Source organism: Schistocerca nitens, chromosome 1 (assembly GCF_023898315.1).
Source record: "Schistocerca nitens isolate TAMUIC-IGC-003100 chromosome 1, iqSchNite1.1, whole genome shotgun sequence".
NCBI lineage: Eukaryota > Metazoa > Arthropoda > Insecta > Orthoptera > Acrididae > Schistocerca > Schistocerca nitens.
This window is the reverse complement of record NC_064614.1, coordinates 133,776,306-133,796,649: the sequence shown is the minus strand read 5'-3', so window position 1 is coordinate 133,796,649 and position 20,344 is coordinate 133,776,306. Positions and strand designations below refer to the sequence as shown.

At 45.1% G+C, this 20,344-nt stretch overlaps 1 protein-coding gene across 1 annotated transcript in view; it reads left to right on the top strand.

Moving 5' to 3' along the window:
* LOC126243082 (serine/threonine-protein phosphatase 6 regulatory ankyrin repeat subunit A-like) overlaps positions 1–20,344 on the top strand; it is a 281,386-nt gene that overhangs the window by 108,345 nt on the left and 152,697 nt on the right. The window contains exons 7-8 of the mRNA XM_049948137.1: positions 8,194–8,292; positions 8,388–8,483. Coding sequence (XP_049804094.1) covers positions 8,194–8,292; positions 8,388–8,483 — 195 coding nt within the window. The remainder of the gene's footprint in view (positions 1–8,193; positions 8,293–8,387; positions 8,484–20,344) is intronic.

The following is a 20,344-nucleotide window of genomic DNA, read 5'->3' as shown; positions in this document are numbered from 1 at the left end:
GCCCAGAGGTGACTCCCCACTTTCCCACAAGCTGCTAGACGCTTTCCCCCAACCCCCTCCCTGCTTCCCGCCTCTCTCCATCCCTCACCCTACCCAATCCCACCCCACCCCACCCCACCCCACCCCACCCCACCCCACCCCACCCCACACCCCCACATCATCCCAGTACTCTCACCATGAGCCAGGAAAGAGCTGGCAGTCAACTGAGCACAATGTAGGGAGACAGATGAGTGCATGTGAGTGAGTGTGTGTGTATGTTTGTGTGCATGTGTTTCCTACAAGCTTGAGAAAGGGCATGCATTCTGAAAGCTAGAAAAACTCTGTACGATTTGTTTGTGTACCTAACAATGATGCAGTGCTTCTGCCTTTCAGTGAGTCATCTCCTTTACTCCTAAATAATTAATAACTGAAATAACTCATCCCTGTTCTCCTTCATCACTCCCTTGGTATCATTCACCCTATTTCTAATGCTGTCAGTTACATTGGGCCACTAATACTGTTGTCTGTGTGTATGCTAGTTACCATTTTTTCACCAGCAAGTGAACATTTAAACTTCACTCACATGCTATTTGCCCCAGCATTTAACTCTATAAGCCTGTGCTGGTAATTGATGTCACCTGCATGTTTGGCCAGAAAATTAGTTCCTAGCAATATACAAGGGGCGTTCAATAAGTAATGCAACACATTTCTTCTGAAAGCAGATTGGTTTATTTAGGATGTGAGTAAAAATATTTTTCTCCACTCTCTTACCTACAAAACTGTATTTTTCAACATTAACTCTGTTCACTGTGGCAGCCGTATGCCACTTTGCTGGGAGAGCCTGTATGCCTGCATGGTACCACTCTACTGGTCAATGTCAGAGCCAAAGTCTTGTCTCCCCATCATCCATGTATTGCTTCCCAATAAGTACATCCTTCATTGGGCTAAACAGGTGGATATTGGGAGGTGCAAGAATCGGACTGTAGGGTGGATGAGGAAGAACAGTTCATTGAAGTTTTGTGAGCTCTTCTTGAGTGTTGTACACTTGTGTGAGGCCTTGAGTTGTCATGGAGGAGGAGAATTTCGTTTGTATTTTTGTGGTGATGAACACACTGAAGTCATTTCTTCAGTTTCCTGAGGGTGCCACAGTATGCTTCAGAGTTTACCATTACACTACAAGGAAGAACATAAAACAGAATAACTTGTTCAGAGTCCCAGAAGACCATCACCCTGACTTTACCATCTCAGGGTGCAGCTTTGAACTTTTTCTCTGGAGGAAAGGTGGTGTGGTGCCTATCTACGGATTGCTGTTTTGTTATCAGTTTGAAGCGATGAACCTATGTTTCATTACCTGTAATGATGTTCAGCAAAAAATTGGCATGATCAGCCCTGTAACACACAAGCAACCCCACACAGGTGGCCCTTCATTGCTCATTATGGTCTTCTGTTAGCCTTTGAGGAGTCCAGTGGGCACACATCTTTGAGTACTCCAACTGGTAGACAAGTGTGTCAGCACTACCAACTGGGATGTCCAGTTGTTCAGCAAGGAGTTTGATTGTGATCCATCAATAACTTCAAATGAGAGTGTCTACACATTCCAAGGATGCAGGAGTCACAGCTGTGTGCAGCTGACCTGCATGCAGGAGATCGGACAGGTTTGCACAACCTTGTTGTAATTGTGACAGATGCCGCACCCAATGACTCACTGTGCTTTTTTTCACTGCCAGATCTCTGTAGACATTCTGCAAGCACCTATGAATATCTGCGATGCTCTGGTTTTCCAAAAAAAGGAACACAATGACAGTTCTCTGCTTTGAGTATACCTCTGTTACAGATGCCGTTTTGAAGACTACAAATAGCACTGAAAAGATGAATCAAATCAGTATTGGTGTCAGTCGTGTTGAGAAGCAGCTGAAATCATTAAGCTTGAACAAAGCTCTATGGCCTGATGGAATACTAGTCAGATTCCTTACTGAATTTGTGGCTGAGTTAGCCCCTGTTCTATCTATAATGTATCATAGATCCCTCAAACAAAAACCTTTGCCCATTTCTTGGAAAAAAGCACAGGTCACACCCGTCTAGAAGAGGAGTAGTAGATGTGATCCTCAAAACTACTGTTCAATATCATCAATTTGCTTTAGAATCTTAGAACATATTCTGAGCTCAAACATAATGAGGTATCTCAAACAGAATGACGTTCACCATGCCAACCAGCATGTAGCCACACTTAAATCATAGAGTGTGTGTGGTTTGAGGTTTTCGGGCGCTAAACAGCGTGGTCATCAGTGCCCAAATGCATAGAAACAGGAACACAATCGGTGAAGGGACGAAGACGGACAGCGAACAAGGAGAATGGCTAAAAGACACAGGCCTGACGCAGTTCCAAATCCTCACATACAGAGGCAAAACAAGAGGAAAAGAAACACACTAAAAAAGGAAAGGAAACACAAGGAAAAGAGAACAGAAATCGAAGGGAAACAAGTAGGTAATCGTGACTGGCGGACCTCTTACCTAAAACCTGGGTGAGCCAGTCACCCAGCAGCACATTAAAATCCTCTCCCTAAAATCCGAGGCAACAAATTGGACAGGACACAAAACCGTAAGACCTTAACCACAGTCGTTGCGTCGTCTTGCAAAATAGAGGGCAAATCCGGTGGCAAGGAAACCACCGCCCTCTGGTCAGAGAATAAAGGACAGTCAAGTAAAATGTGGCGGACAGTAATCTGGACGCCACAAGCACTGCAGATTGGGGGGTCCTCCCATCGGAGTAAAAAACCATGTGTTAAGGGACTGTGCCCGATGCGGAGGCGAGTGAGGAGAACCTCATCCCGCCTGCACGACTGGTAGGATGTACGACATGGCCGCGTGGTGGCCTTGACCAAACGCAGCTTATTTTCACCGACTGCCAGCCACTCCTCTTCCCATTGGCGCATAACACGAAAACGCAAAAGGGAGGCAACAGCATGGAGGGGGACGGCACATTCAACAACTTGAGGGAGGGAACATGCATCTTTGGCAGCCACATCCGCCAGTTCGTTTCCCCTAATACCCACGTGCCCCTGCACCCAGCAGAAGGAAACCTCCTTCCCCTGCCGTTGCAGGTTGAGTAGGGCACCATGGATGTTCTGGACGACGGTATCCGTTGGGTACAAGTGTTGCATGGTCTGAAGGGCACTCAGGGAATCAGAACAGATGAGAAACTTAAGACTGGGAACACATCTCATCTGCTCCAATGCCCGCAAGATCGCAAACAATTCGGCATCAAAGATGGTAAACGCCGCAGGAAGCCGTAACTTGACGACTCGATCAGGGAAAACAACAGCACAACCAACAGATTCCCCCTGTTCAGAGCCATCCGTAAATACTGGTACATGGTCGGGATGCTGGTTTAAAATATCGTAAAATAAGGAGGTAAAAACAAACGCAGGAGTGCAGCTCCTCCAGTACTCTGACAAGTCTAAAAGGACGCTGGGCCTCTGGAGCAACCAGGGGGGCAGGCAGGTAAAACCCTGGAGTTGGGGTGCCACACGCTCCACACCAAGGGACTCAAGCAAATGCTTGGCAAGAATCCCAAATGGTCTCGTTGCCCTTGGACGACTGGAAAAGAGACGTTCCATAGGCGGACGGGCAACAGTAGGGTACACAGGGGAGGTAGGACAGGCAAGGAATTGACACACCCGTCGCACCATGAGGAGTTTCCGCCGGATGGCGAGCGGCGGTTCCCCTGCCTCAGCACACAGGCTGGGAATGGGACTGGTATGGAAGGCACCAGTGGCCAGCCTGATACCCTCATGGTGTACTGCATCAAGAATCTTCAGATACGAAGGCCTCGCTGACCCATACACGGTGCATCCATAGTCAAGATGCGACCGGACGAAAGCCCTATAAAACTGCAGCAGACGCGCCCAGTCTGCTCCCCAGGACCGATGGCTCAGACACTTCAAAATATTCAGTGCCTTCAGGGCCCGCACTTTGAGGTCTTTAAGGTGCGGCTACCACGACAACTTGAAATCAAAAGTGAGGCCCAGGAACCTCACAGTGTCTCTAAAAGGAAGAATGGTGTCCCTCATACGCAATTCAGGGGAGGTAAAAGCACGTCGAGAACGATTAAAATGAACACACACACATTTGTCTGCAGAAAAGGTAAAACCCGTCTTCGCAGTCCATGCCTCTAATAGCTTTATCGTAAGCTGCAGCTGCCGACTAGCAGTGACAAGACTGGAGGAAGAACAGAAAACAGCAAAATCGTCCACAAACAAGGAGCACTGGGCAGGACTCTGGATAGTGGACGTGATACTGTTAATGGCCATGGCAAATAGGGTGACACTTAAAACGCTTCCCTGAGGAACACCATTCTCCTGCACGTACAAATCAAATAGAACATTACCAACCCGATATCGAAAGAGGCGGCGGGAAAGAAAGGACCGAATGAAGATGGGGAGATGGCCACGAAAGCCCCACTGATGGAGTTGATTGAGGATAAGGGGGCGCCAAGTAGTGTCATACACCTTATTAACGTCAAAGAATACACCTAGACAATGCTGGTTACGTAGGAAGGCCTGCTGGATGGCTGCCTCAAGCAGGGTCAAGTTGTCTATAGTTGAACGACATCTCGGAAAGCCACACTGAGAGTGGCTAAGGAGCTGCCTGGTCTCGAGCAGCCAAACCAGGCGACAGTTGACCATGCATTCCAATGTCTTCCCGACACAGCTCGTCAAAGCAATACTCCGATAACTACTGGGATGCATTCGGTCCTTCCCCGGTTTGAGGAGGGGAATCAAAATCGCCTCCCTCCACGAGTCAGGGAACATGCCGGATGACGATATCATATTAAAACAATTCAGGAGAACTTTCTTGCATGGCAGCAACAAGTGCTGCAGCATGCTGTACAGGATTTGATCATCACCTGGTGCAGTATCATGAGCCACAGACAGTGCCGAATCCAGTTCCCACATTGTGAAGGGGCAGTTGTAGGGTTCAGAATTTGGAGACCGGAAGTCCAAGTGATCCCTCTCGATGGCAGTGCGGTAGCGGCAGAAATCTGGATCACAGTTAATAGTGGCAGTAGATTCCGCAAAATACATGGCCAGTGTCTAGGCAATGTCTCTCGGCGCCGTGAGTAGACAACCCTGATGCAGCAATGCCGTGACAGGTAGTTGGCTGCGTTTTCCGGAAATCCTCCTGATGGCTTCCCATACTTTCATAGAACTAGTGGAGCAGAAGATGGAGTTCAAGGATGATTGCCATGACCATCGTTTGCTCTCTTTAATCACTCGCCGCGCCTTGGCCCTTGCCACCCGAAAGGCTGCAAGATTGTTAGCTGAGGGACGGCACTTGAAGCAGCGCAGAGCTGCATGGCGGGCTCGGATGGCTGAGCGGCACTCAGTGGTCCACCAACGGACAGGAAGCCTTTTGGGATGACTTGAGGACCGTGGGATCGACAATTCAGCAGCATGGGAGATCACAGCTGTAACATGGTCGACCCATTCGTGGACGCTGGCACAGTGTTCCAAAACAGCTAAATGGCTGAAAAGTGTCCAGTCAACTCTGCAGAGGTGCCACCTGGGTGGCACTGGCAATTCCACAGCCTCATCCAGGAGGCGAATCCAAAGGGGGAAGTGGTCACTAGAATGGAGGTCAGCAGCAACCTCCCACAGAGCAGAATCCGCGAGTGCTGGAGAGCAAAAGGAAAGGTCAATAGCTGATGATGATCCAGAAGCAGTACAGAAATGTGTGGGAGCACGAGAGTTGAGGATGCACAGTTCTTCGGACGCCATGAGGCTTTCCAGAATGCGACCCCTTGGGCAAGTAGTCCTAGAGCCCCATAAGACATTATGAGCATTGAAGTCCCCCAGAAGGAGAAATGGGCGGGGGAGTTGGCTAATAATGTCTGTGAGAGCCTCAGAGTCTATTGCATCCTGAGGCGGTAAGTAAACGGAACAGATTGTGAGCCTCCGCCCCACAAGAAGGTCAACTGCAATTGCTTGCAAGTCCGTAACGAGAGGGAGCTCAGATGAGTGGTGCATGTCACGGACAAAAACTGCAACACCACCCTTTGCCCTTTCCCCCATCAGATCGTCTTTTCGATACATGGTATAGCCCCGTAAAGAAGGAGCATCAGTGGCCTGAAAATGTGTCTCTTGGAGACATAAGCACAAGGGGCGCTCTCATACAAGGAGTTGTAATTCGGCCACATGCTTCCTGAACCCATTCAGGTTCCACTGTAATATGGCAGCCAGTGATCAGGGTGGCTCAATTTTCACCCTGCCTCTGTGCTTTGGTGGAGAGCCCGTACTGGCCGGAGATTTATTCCTGGGGCGAGAATATGGCTCCCGGTCGATATCAATGTCCATCAGCTCCGATGGCGACCCAAGGGAGATGTCAGACAGTACGATGGCATCGTCATCGGACTGACCCTGACTAGTCTCCTCAGGTGGCAAAACCTTCACCTTCGGCGCCTTCTTCTTGGGGAGCTTAGAATGCAGAACCTTGTCAACAGTTGGAGCTTTACTCTCCTGGGCAGAAGGTGATATATGGGGAGGGGCAGGAAGTACCCCAATGTCAGCAACCACAGCCTTGTCCGACGTTGTGGGGAGAGCTGCAGGTTGCAAAACAACCGCAGCAGCACAAGTGCACTGGCAAACACAGGTATTAGTGCTGACATTAGCAACCTCCGTTTGTGTAGGAACAGTGGCCAACTGTGCAGGTTTCTGCAGAGTGGAAGTGAAAGATGTTGTAAACACAGGAGGCTGCATGGCCTTAAAGAGCTTCTTGGCCTCACCATAGGGGATGCGCTTAGATGTTTTGATCTCCTGTATCTTCCATTCCTCGAGATAGATGGGGCAGACCCGGCTCCAGACAGGGTGACTCCCAGAGCAATTCACGCACTTCACAGGCGATGAACAATCGGCTCCTTCATGGGTAGGTTGACCACATTTACCACAAGTGGCTATCCCATTGCACCCCAACATAGTATGCCCAAAGCGCTGACATTTAAAACAGCGCATTGGGTTGGGGAAATATGGCCGTACTGGCAAACGTAAGAAACCCACTTTAACATGCTCTGGGAGTCTCGGCCAATTGAACGTGAGATAAACGAGTCGGATTTGACTAGGTCCCCATCGACTCATTTCATAATATGCTGCACATCGACAACATCTTCGTCAGCCCACTCACATTTCTACTCGACCTTGGAGATATCCACCAAGTCCCTACATGTCACAACACCCTTACTCGCTCTCGATAGCGTACTCTCCGAGACAGGTTGCTTTCCGAAGAGAAGTGACTTGACGGGAACTAGAAGTTTCAACTGACAGAGTCCCATTGCGCAGTCACTTCACAGATTTCAGTGTTCCTGCAATTCCCTCAAGACCCTTGTGGATGTAAAAGGGAGAAACTCTCTCAAAGCTACCTTCCTTCCGTTTGACAATCAAAAACACATTCTGGTTATCAGCATGTGCTCTGTTACGACAGTCTGATAGATCTCTACTAACACCAGGCGCTGGAGGACTCGCAAAAGGAAGTCGCTTTTTCCATGGGGTGTGTTTTCCTACCAGTGGCCCACCCAATCCACTGGTAGGGGGAAACGAAGAGGTCGAAGGGTCCATTGTGGTCCCACGAGCAGCTAGGGAACTAAAGGTCCGCTCAGACAGAGCCCCGCATGCCTGAGTAAGCCTTATACAATTGGGGTGCGGCAGGTGCCCCAGAGGTTGCCCGCTTGCGACTATTCTACCCCAACAGCCATGCATCTTAAAGGCGCACAGCACACCGTAAGATTGAGGGGTTTTTACAGAGGTTTACCTTCCTCACAATCCAGGCGGTCAAGCCAAGATTACCATTCTCCGCAGCACACAACATTCCACCGCCGCGCCATGTGGTGGTCGCTGAAGCATGTCCGGGGGTTACGGTGACAGGAGACTGGCTGCGCTGACCAGTCCCCAGCTCAGGACCCCGGGGTCATCAAGCCCGTACTCAGCAAATCAATGCTGAGCCCCTGGGGGGGTTAAATCATAGAGAAGCTGTAAATCAGGTAAAGTGATGCAGTGTCAACAGCCACAGAGAAATAAATATTGACTTAAAAAAATTCTAGTAAATGTTAAAATCTACAATGTGTCATGGGTGGACAGTACACATGCTGGTATAAATCTTTCTTGATACATGCATTCATGGTCGATTTCTGTGGTTGCCTCATACTCTGTCTTCCATTTTCAACAGCTAGTACATAGGTTGCTTGCTCAAGGTGCAGATATAAATGGCAGATATAGGCCTAAACACAGGAAGTCAACAGTAAATGGCCACACAAGAAGATGTTTGGTGAGTTAAGATTCTGTTTATTGTATAATGAGTTCTTTTCTAATCCATTATGTACATTCACAGTTGACTTTTTTTTTTTTTTTTTTTTTTTGCAGGAATGGGCAGTGTCAGACTGTAATTCAGACACAGGCCCATTAACAACAGACTTGTCAGGACATTCTCCAATATTTGGAAACCTTTGTTCTCCAATGGTAAGCATCTGCTTTATGGTCATAATGGCAACTATCGAGAACTTATTTAAAGGAGAAGTCATCAACAAATACAAAAATTCAGACTTCTATTGATTAGTAATAACATATGTTAATTCTGATAACTTCAGAAATACTTTCTCCCAATCTTTTGTGCCTTTTTTATTTCAGTGTTTAGCAGGTAATGAACTAAAACGGGAGCAGTTTCTTTGATAATCTACTAAACAATATGATCTAGCTTGTGACGAGGAGATTAGTTACTTGCTCCATATACCACATTCATAATGAATACTACAGTGTGGAGTTTATAAAACAGACAACTATTCTATACATGCTGAAATCAATGTAATTTTGACTGAAAAATGAGGGAAATACATAGATGGAAAACTCTGATCTTCTATGACAAAAATAAAGTGTCTGATAGACAGTGTTTACAAATATAGATTTCTGTTTTGGTCAGCAATGAGCATCTTCAGGTCTTGATGCTGATTTACTGCTTCAGTTTACAGAGCTGTTTGATGCCAACATAAGCCAATCATGACACTAGTTTCACAAGCTATGACCAATCATGGATTAAAACAGTGATCCAGGAAGTATAGTATACATTTCTTTTTTTTCTATCAATGACCAAAAAACTTGTGGTCCTCAGACTACCAGTTACTGTAAACTGAAGTAGAAGATCAGCACCAAGATTTGAAGATGATCAATGCTGATCAAATTGGTAGTCTAAGGACCAAAAGTTTTTGTGGTCATTGATAGAAATAAAAGAAAATTGTTCTGTAAAAAAAAGTTGTCAACTTCAAACTTGTGGTTATCACATAGAATCAGTTGGAGATAACACACACACACACACTAAGTATCGAATATGCATTTATTAATCACTGGTATATAACAAACATGGCAGTAGAACAATTCACGTGCCGAAAGTGAAAACTAGAACAAAGCAGTCCAAAGAAGCAAAAGTCACACCACAGAGACCCCCCACCCTCCCAGTAGTGCGGAGCACGGCGGAGGGAAGCTACATTACATCATTACATAAATTCATAATCTTGGTCCCAGTGCAATGGTTGTAGGCGGCAGCTGGCATGGGAAGTGGGGGTGTCAGTGTTGGCGGTGCAGGAGTCCCATGATTCCAACGGCTGCATAGGTGGAGTCAGCCGAAGGCAAGTTGGTAGCATCGGGAGGCAGATTGATGAGTGACCATGCCGGTTTCAGTTGATTAACAGACACAATCAGTGGCCTTCCATGTAGGTGGATGACAGACGTGTTTGTACCATGATGTAGCATGTGATAAGGGCCCGAATAAGGAAGCTGTAGGGCTTCTTCCATAGTGTCATCCTACAACATCACAAAGTTACACAGAGCAAGGTCCTTGTGGATGAACACCAGTGGGGTGGGGGTGAGGAAGGGGAGGTGTGAGGCTGTGCAATGTTCATATGAACCTGCTCAACCAGGGCGAGAATATCCTCGGTTGCAGCTGATGGTGAATCCTTGAATGGACTCAGCGGGTAGAAGGAGGAGTTCACCGTATAGAATCTCAGCGAGTAAGGCATTCAAATCTTCTTTATTGGCCGGGCAAATACTCAGCAGGACCCATGCGAGGGCCTCCAACCACAGGCCTCCATGGCACATTAGCCTGGCCTTGAGTGTGAGGTGCCACTGCTTGACCACGCTTTTTGCCTGTGGGTGATAAGCTGTAGTGTGAAATTTGGTTACGCTGCAAAGTTTGCAGAGTCGTGCAAAGAGGGCAGACTCAAACTCGAATCCCTGGATGGTCAGGGACAGCAAAGTGAGTGAGAGACAGGGGACAGCCAAAGCTAGCAACCCATGCCGAGATGAAAGACGGGCAACGGTTTTGGCCATGATGTCAATAAATGGGACTGCCTTGACCCAGCGGGTCACACGGTCAATGATTTAAAAGATGTATGTGAAGCATCTGTAACCATCGGAAGGTGGGAGGGGACCAATGACATCGATATCGACGTGGCAGTAATGCCCCTTTTGAATGTAAAACTCTCCCAATGGAGGTTGAGCATGCCTGCTGACTTTGCTGCGCTGGCACGGGACGCATGCACAGCTCCAACTGCAACAGTCAGGCTTCATGCCAGGCCAGACGAAGCACTCCATAACCAGCTGTCACGTGGCTTGCATCCCAGGGTGGGCTAAACCGTGCAAGGCAGTAAAGACCTTATGACAAAGAGCGGTAGGGACGAGGGGGCGGGGTGTGCCCATAGAGGACAGGGATCGTAGACCCAGGTAGTATACGGAGCTGGATAGAGAGCAATGATTCATTGTCTGATATTATTTGCTGTATACCATCATCGTCAGCTTGTATGAGTGTAATCCCAAAAGTGAGGTCTCCTACTTTTTTATAAGTACATAGACCTGTTTATTTCTACAATGGTTTACATCAGTTTACAGCTTGAACATTTAGCTATTTTTTGACATAATCACCATTTCTCTCGATGCATTTTTGTAGATGCTGTGGCAGTTTTTGTATGCCCATGTCATACCAGCTCACCGCCATGCTGTTCAGATGGCATGACTCTTGCGTGGTCTAAGGTGTAAAGTATGCCCAGGTTTCATCACCCGTAATGATTGAGTCTAGAAAGTTGTCCTGTTCGGCTGCAAGGCGGTGAAGAAATGCGCGGGAAGCATCAACTCATTGCTGCATGATCTTCAGTCAGATATGCGTGGCACCCATCTTGCGCACACCTTCCAGTAGTTCAGTGTTTCTGTAAAAATTCTGTGGGCGGTGTTTTGGGAAACCTCAGGAACCAATGTGCAGATATCATCCAGGGTGATCTGCCGATCTTCACGCATGTTTTGCTTAACCTTCAACACTGTCTCATCAGAAACTGACAGTCTCCCACTCCTTTGTTTGTCGTGAATTTCGGTCTGATCAGCTGCAAACTCTCTACACCACTTATGAACATTTTTGACATCCATGCACGACTCACCATACACTTCCGTCAATTGGTGATGGATTTCAATTGGCGCCCTTTGTGTTAAAAAACCGAATAACTGCGCACCATTCGCATGTAGCGGTAACATCCAACGGGAGCTCCACTCTCAACAGCTGCCAAACCAAGACTGAGTGCCTGAGCATGGCTTGCACAAGTTTACACTCAGCGCATGAAGTACTCTTCATAACAGTGTGACCAACTGCCACACAAACAGACTTCTATACTTATCAAAAATAGGAAACCTTACTTTTGGGATTACCCTGATAGTCAGGCGCTCCTCCAGCCTCAGCGGTGCAGTTAGCACGCAGATGTGGGAAAGGTAGTCTGCCACAATGTCCTCCATGCCTCAGATATAGCATGCATGCATCATAAGGCGGAAATGCCTCGGCGGAAGGTCCTTAGCTGGATTATGAATAGCATCCACGAGTGGCTTTTGATCTGTATAGATCATGAAAGGTTGCCCCTCAAGGTCACTACAGAAATGTTTAATCACCTCATGCACAGTGAGAAGCTCACGGTTTAAAGCCAACCACTGGCACTGGCTCTTAGTCAGTTTCTTGGAAAAGAAGTGGAGGGGTTGGGTGGAGTTGGCGGTGTGCTGTTGTAAAACAGCACCCACAGCTGAGTCACTGGCATCAGTCATGATCCAGACATGGGCCTCAGGGTCAGGGTGGGTGAGAGTGATGGCTTTGGTGAGGGCAGTTTTAAGGTTACCAAAAGCATCAAGCATGGGTTTTGCCCACTCCAACTTCCGTTTTCCAATGGTGTTTTTGCCAGAGAGAGCATAGTAGAGAGCCATTTGGCTGGAGGCAGCTCGACGAATATGGCGGCGGTAAAAATTTGCCATACCCAGAAAATGACAGAGCTGAACATAATCCTCAGGGAGAGGAAGATGTATCTTGTAGATTTGTCTGCTTCAGTGAGAAAACAATAGCAAGTGGTGGAACGCTCAGCACAGGAGCAGATTGGTGAGAAGATGCTGTAGAGGGTTGTGATGGACCACCTTGTTGTGGGTCTGCAGATAAGCGATGTTTGGTATGCTGTGCATGTGACAATTCAGCTGAGGTAGACATGATGCAGGTGCATAAGGCATTGTTCTGGCTGCAGAGTTCGTCAATTTGTGAACACATGTCTGACAGGTCAGGGAGCCATGTAGTAATGTGCTTGACCAGGGATGCATATGTGGAAAGCATATCCGAGGAGGCAGAGAGCAAAGTCGTCCTGAACTTGTGTGAGCATGGAACTGTAGAGCCAGATGCATGGCGCAGCGCGGTGGCCTGCAGGTCTGGTGAAAGTTCATAATGGTGTAGAAAATCCAACCTGATCGCGGGTTCATTCACATCGGCAGTGTGGAAGGTCCAAGGGTAGGTGTGAACCAGTGATAGGTGAAGTGACATCTTGATGGAGCCATGAACTGCAATAGGAGAACGAATGGCAGTGATCAAGGCAAGGGTTGAAGGTGATAGTGCGTCGGCAGCGTGCTTAGCTCGGATTACGTAATGTCAGTGCCAGTGCCGATGAGAAAGCGGATGCCTGTTGACATGTCTGTGTCATAGAGGTGTTGCGCCGCTGAAGCGAGTGGTGCAGCATTGGACGTTAGGTGCTGTGATGGAACGTGGTGGGACATGGCGCCTAAATGTGCCACCCACCGGTCTCATTTGGGTAGGCGCAAGGTGCATGGCAATTGCAGGTGGCATCCCTGTAAGTAGTGTGGAACCAACACAGTGGGAGGGCCAGTTGGTAGGGCGGTGCGGTGTGGGAGAGGGCCGCAGCTGACTGTGTTGGGCCTGGTATCCGATCGGGTTGCTGCTCAGGCGAGGTCGGTGGCTGTCGGGAGCCCGCTGGCACTACCTCCTGTAGGCCGCTATGTGGCAGCTCCTGACTGACAGCTGAGGCACCGAGGCAAGTGTGCTGGCCTCTACCAGCAGGGCGCAGAACCAGAGGTGCGGGTATGCCAACTGAGGATGGTGGAGAGGTCGTTCGTGACAGGCGGTGTTGGTGATGAATGATAGCATAAGCCTGATCCGCCTTGTAACTGAACCTCTAGTGGGTCGGCAATGTGGGACAATAGATGAATGCAGATCCAAAGGCATTTTGACCATCCACAACCTCCAAAGCGCGGCATCAGGTAAAGCTTGATCGTCGATGAATGCATTTAGGCGCCGCCAAAGCTGTGAAGGGGTATGGTCGTCGAGATGCTCCTTGTAAATAATGTGGTGGATAACCTCCGCTGAAGGGCAGGAAAGGTGCTCAATAAGCACTGATTTGGCCATCATATATTTGTTTGAAGTGGGCAGTGAGAGTAGCAAGTCACTGATGAAGTCCATATGTGTGTAGAGATGGCTCATCAGGCAGACAAAATGGGCTCCGTCTTTGGAAATGCCATGGGTGTCCAGGAGGTGGTCCACTAAGGCGAACCAAATTTTTGGATTGTCTTTTTGCAATGCAGGTAGCTTAGGGAACCTGCCTGGTAACACTTGTTGAGGCAGCACCAGCAGATGGGGATTGTTGTAGTCAGAGAAGGACGCCTTCAGTGCCAGAAGTGCGGTAGTGGTGAATGGTGCGTCGCTTAAGGTCTGTGTGGGGTGGTGACCACATGCAGCACACAGTGTGGAGAGAGCGGGCATATTAAAGTGGGCACGGTGCATCCAGTCTGCAAGCCCGATGAAGAATGTGGTGCGGGTGTAACGGCCGAAGCTGTTGCAACAGCAGGTGGGAGGCAGTAACCAGCGTGGGTGGAATGGCCGGCACCAATATGAAAGCGGGGAGAAGGCGGTCTTGGAAACTCGCATGGTCAAGGCAACAAGCATCACCGTAACGGTGTGTGGGGGCTCTGCTGCTGTGACACTATGTAAATTAGAATGTGCTACCCCTGTGCATAGTAATGTTCAATTCACAGTTCTGTAACTTTGCCAGCATGTCAAGCCATCCTGTAGGTAATGGTGTACATGAAGGATAAACCACTATGTCTTTAACTGGAAGGTCATCCACATTGCCGTTAGTCAGCGTGCACTGTCCATGTTGTGGCTGTTGTGCTGCCATGCTAGGCGGTGGCCCTGTTGTGCCCGGTAAGTTTAGGTGGCCTCTGGTGTGGCCGGGCATAGATAATTGTTCACTTTTAACCAAATTTGAAGTAGGTTTACTTGTCCTCTCATGGTCACAAACATAGTTAACGGGGTCCGTTACACTTGCACCGAAAGATGCTGGTAGATCCATTGTGGTGAAAACAATATGGGCTGGCACACGAAGTTCATAAATGGCGGCAACAAGCACAAAGTAAATTGCGATGAGATGACGACGTTGTCGGGGTCACCACTGTGGTTATCACATAGGATTGGTTGGAGATAACACACACACACAATATCGAATATGCATTTATTAATCACTGACACATAACAAACATGGCAGTAGAACAATTCACGTGCTGAAAGTGAAAATTAGAACTAAGTGGTCCAAAGAAGCAAAAGTCCAAAGATAGGGTGCTCTGCATCAGAGATGCCACACACCTATGGGCAAAGTGGGGTTTGCATCATCTGCATAACTGCAAACATGTGTGTGGCTTGGGTTGAAAGGGAGTGGGCAGTGAGAGACTGAGGTTAATAACCTAAAAAAATAACTTTACTATTGAAAGCCAGTGGCCATCTTCAAAATCTAATAAATGAACTTCAGTTAGTATTATTCACAAGTTTTTTACACCCATTTTCTGGCAGGCTCATGTTAATACCCACCTGTTACCTATATGGTGGCAACAGTTGCTTCACAATTACAATTTAAAACAGATTACTGAATGCCAGAAGGAAATGATTCAGATTGTGGTAATAATTATTTAGTCCTATAAATGTGAATTTTTCAGTGTACAGATTATTTGAATGCTTAGTGTAATGGAGTACTCCTTATAGGAAAGCATCCATGCCATGCACTTGTCTGTATGATTTGCATATTCTGTAACGTTACTTAATTACAAGAACAATAACCTCTGGGCACAAAATGAACAAAATGGTCTAGAGCGAGTGTTGGCCGCATTTCTGCATTTATCAGCAGTCTCCTGTATGATTACTTTCCTGAAAAATGCTGAAATATAATAATACTCATAATATTTGGGAATATGCAAAATATTCGTGAGTGGTGTTACAGTTAAATGGGACATGGGCTCACAGTATGGTCTGTTGCGGCCACGATCTTACACAAGCACATAGTTGAAGGAAAAACAAAGGATATTTTGGAAAAACAGTTGTACGGATTCTATATTTGCTAGTAACATGCTATATTAGATAAACCACTCATTTTACAGAGTGTATAGATGTAGGCCACATAGAAAGTCACTGATCAACATTAAAATACAAACTAAATACAAAAACAAAAAAGTGTCACTTTATAGAATCTGTTTTATAATATATAAAGCAGAGAGTATGTATGTGTCCCCGCAGTCTCCTCTCAAACCCCTGGATCAATTTCAACCAAATTTGGCACTGAAACAGCAGGCCTCATGAGTATCAGCACTGTGGGGCTTATAACGTTCTAGCTCCAATGTAAGCAGAAATGTGGGCAAAAACGTGTTTTTTCTAGACCCTGGTGCGTAGGCTGCCCTGTATGACAGGCATGTTCTGTGGGATCATATCGGCCTGCTAAAGCAAGGGTAGTATCGGCCTGCTTTATCAACATGCTTTGCATGGCAGCCTGCACATCAGGAGCAAATAAATGATTCTCAGTGACACTCTCCCCTATTTTGCCGTAGTAAGAAACATGCTGCTCTTCATCGAACTTTCTCAAAGTACTCTGTTAATCATATCTGGTAAGGATTCCAGACTGTGCAGCAGTACACCAGGAGACGATGGACAAGCATAGTGTAGGCAGTCTCTTTAATAGATCTGTTACATTTTGTAAGTGTTCTGCCAGCAAAACACCTTCCCCTAAACATTTTCTGTGTGTTCTTCCCCAATTTAAATTATTTGTAATTGTAATTCCTAAGAGTTTAGTTGAATTTGTGACCTTCAGATTTGACTGATTTATTACATGACCCAAGTTTAATGGATTCCTTGTAGCTTTCATGTGGCTGACCTCACACTTTTCATTATTTATGGTCAGTTGCCAATTTACGCAGCATTCGAATATCTTTTCTGAATTGTTTTGCAATTTGTTGTGATCTTATGAGTTTACTAGACGAAAAATGACAGCATCATCTGCAAACAACCTAAGACAGCTGCTCAGAGTGGCTCCTAAATCGTTTATGTAGATAAGGAACAGCAGAGCAACTACAACACTACCATGGGGAACACCAGAAATCACTTACGTTTTGCTCAGTGACTTTCCATCAGTTACAATGACCTGTGACCTCTCTGACAGATGAATCCAGTCACATAACTAGATGATATTCCATAAGCACACAATTTCACTACAAGCCACTTGTGTCGGACAGTGTCAAAAGCCTTTTGGAGATCTAGAAATACGGACTCAATTTGAAATCTCTTGTCAATAACACTCCATGCTTCATGTGTGTAAAGAGCTAGTAGTGTTTCACAAGGGCAATGTTTCCTAAACTCATGTTGACTGTATGTCAACAGACCATTCTCTTCGAGGTAATTCATAATGTTCAAAGACAATATATGTTCCAAAATGCTGCAGCATATTGATGTTAATGATATGGGCCTGTAATTTAGTGGGTTACTCCTAACATGACCTGACACTTAGATATTACATGTATGATGGCAAATCACTGATACTAATGCAGTCTGGCATAGAGATGTTGATTGTAGTTTGACTGGTTGTGAACTGCTGGTTTTTCTAGGAGGATGATTAATTAAAGACAGGTGTAACAACATAATGTGAATTCAGAAGTTATACTGTGCTTTGAAATTTGGATAGGTAAGGTGGATACTAGGACTCTACTGTTGTCTGGTTTATAAAAAATGTTTCAGGTTAGTAATTCACAAAAGTACATGGAACATTATAGTTATGCTATTTTTGGAATCCTGTGTTTACAAGTTAGGCATCCACATTGAAATAAATATTTTTGATTCTAAATTATTCAAAATCTTCATTACTGACTGAAATAATTAGTGGGATATGTTGTTTGATTTGGAAAAAATACAGCAACAAAAGTTCAGAATCTTGCAGTCATTAAATCAAAATAGGTGATTGAAATTTGGAGTGTCTGAGCTTTTTGTATCACTTATTTCATAAGTTAACAATGTAGGAAAAGACATATTGCTACTTATTATAAAGAAGACACGTCAAGTTGTACACAGGCACAATTAAAAGATGCTTACATAAAGGTTTCAGCCACAGACATTATCAGTAAAAGAGAGACACACACCATTTACACACAAGCAAGAATGCCCCATGCACACGCAACCACCAACTCCAGCATCTAGAGCTGGAATTCTGGAGCTCGTGGTCATGTGTGCATGAGGTGTGCATGGGTGAATCATGTTTGTCTCTTTTACTGATGAAAGCTGTGGCCGAAAGCTTTATGTAAGTGTCTTTTAATTGTGCCTATCTGCAACTTGACATGTCTTCTTTATGATAAGTATCAACCTTGTCTTTTCCTACATTGTTGGTATTCCTACCTGGAGTTTCATAACTTAATTACTTTTAGATAATTGTGAATACATTCTCAAAAAGTTGTAAATGTCGGCTTTTGAGTGAGAGGTAACAATACTTCCTCAGCTGCTGATTGGATCACAGAGTTACTCCATTACATGATATTGTTGAAACTCTGATTAACTATATCTTCTAATTAATAAGGATTTTAGAAAAAAAGTAATTGCATTACTGTAATCATGAACATAACTGTAAACAAATGAGCTGTAAGTTTAAATGAGATCTTGCATAAATAATGGTCCGTAGTATTCCTGTAGTGATAGTATATTACATGTGCACCTGCATTATGTATATGTACATCACAAAGAAGCTAAAGAATTAATTATTCTTGGGAGCAGAAAACATAACAGATTGGTAAATCTCAATTTGCTTTGTTTCAGGCTGGACAGTAGGTTGAACATTCCCATGCCAATAATTCACAGACCTCAAATTACCCTTGGTAGCAATGAGAGGGATGTAACATATGATTATTATAGAGCACACAACATGACTGACCAACCTCCCGGTTGACTGTGTGATGCTGCATGCCTGAGACAATCAGTGGTATTAGCCCACCATCACACTTTTTTGTGACTACCATCATGTGTCAGACAAAACCTGCACTCGTCAGCCTAGAGAGCTTGATGCCATTGACCTGGGGTTCATTGGAGGTGTTCCCTTGCCCTGTTTCAAGGGGTGTTGATGGACTCAACTTTGTAAACAAGATGCATTGTTCCCTTCACAATTCGACACACGCTACTGGAATGCACTGAGAATGGAGTAAGTTTCTGGCAAACAAAATAAAAAGTTTGTGAGACATGAGGGTGGTGCAGACTCTTTTTTTGGGAAATTTGTGTTTTTATGAGGACATGAATATTCAGGTCAAGTGACACATTCTACAATCTACATCATAACATTTATTTTGTGTGGAATTAATTACTAACCAATCAACTATATTGTCATTTATTTTTTGTATTTAACAAACTATAAAAGTTGTCTAGGAAATAAAATCTTTATTTGAAATCTTTGCTGCTGTCTGTCAGATAGTTTACTTCCATAGGCAGAGTGTCTAAAAGTTTTACTTTTATGTACTTCACTAGTTTCCATGCCAATGATAAAAATACACATTGGACAGTTCAGTGAGAGACACTACTACGTCATAGTGACACCTTTCTAATTACAGATCTATTTCACACATTCCAACCTTCTGAAACATTCTTTTGGAAAAAGTGGCCATAGTAGAATACTGATTCAAATTTGCAGCATAACTTACTAACTGCTTGCAGTTGGGCCATCTTACAAAAGAAGTTCTGGCAGATGAGACAAGAGAGTTACGTTGTTGGTATTGTTCTGATCTTAGCAAGACCTTTGATTGAGTTGACTGTAACATAGTACTTCAGGAACTTCTTCATTATGATATCAGTGGCATCTCTCATGAATGGACAGAATCTTACCATTGTAACACAGCCCTTTGTACAATCTGATGACCTGTGGAAGGAGTATTAGCATTTAAGTTCTTTTCTAAATATATATTATATGATATATTCTGACAGTTTTCACACGCCATTGAGAATCTTCTCATTATGGCCCTGTGGAATGTCTAATCTAATTTAAACTGAAAATAGGCCACACTAACAAACTGTAACACAGGTGTATAACTTAACACAAATCAGAGGGAAGAATGTGATGACTCATACAGTTCAGCATTTTGTCCTCTTCTGTCATTAACATACATAAATAACCTTCAAATGAATTTAGAGGACAGTTCAAAAACTAATATTTTTATGATGATAAGAGGGCTTCTGATGTTACTGCCCTGCTTTACTGAGACAGAGGTGCAAGTTTTCGCCTCTGAATAAAGCTTGGCTCATAAATGTCCTAGGGTGAGCTGGACACTGTCTGTATTATGTCCTGTCACTATAGTAGCTAGATATTTTATTAAAATGTAATCTTGCTGTTGAGTAATTGAGAGTAGACAAGTTGTGCAAATTATAAATTAATTAAACAGGGAAACATTTGTAATAAACATAGGCAACACTGCAGAACTACTTTTAAGAGCAGGTGGTTTATTCAGTAAGGCCCAAAATCCTAGTGAATGGTGGTCCTACATGCAGTTTACACATAAATAAATTTAATTATTAAAATATGTCAACTGCCCTTGAACTATCTAGTGTGATACGAAAGATGATAGAATCCCCATTAAGATCAAGCCACACTGTGCACTCAGTACAAAAGTTTCTTCACCTAAATTCTTAGATGTGCAGAACCAAGATCTGACAAGTGTTCTGATGTGTTTCTTACATAAATAAAAATCTCACC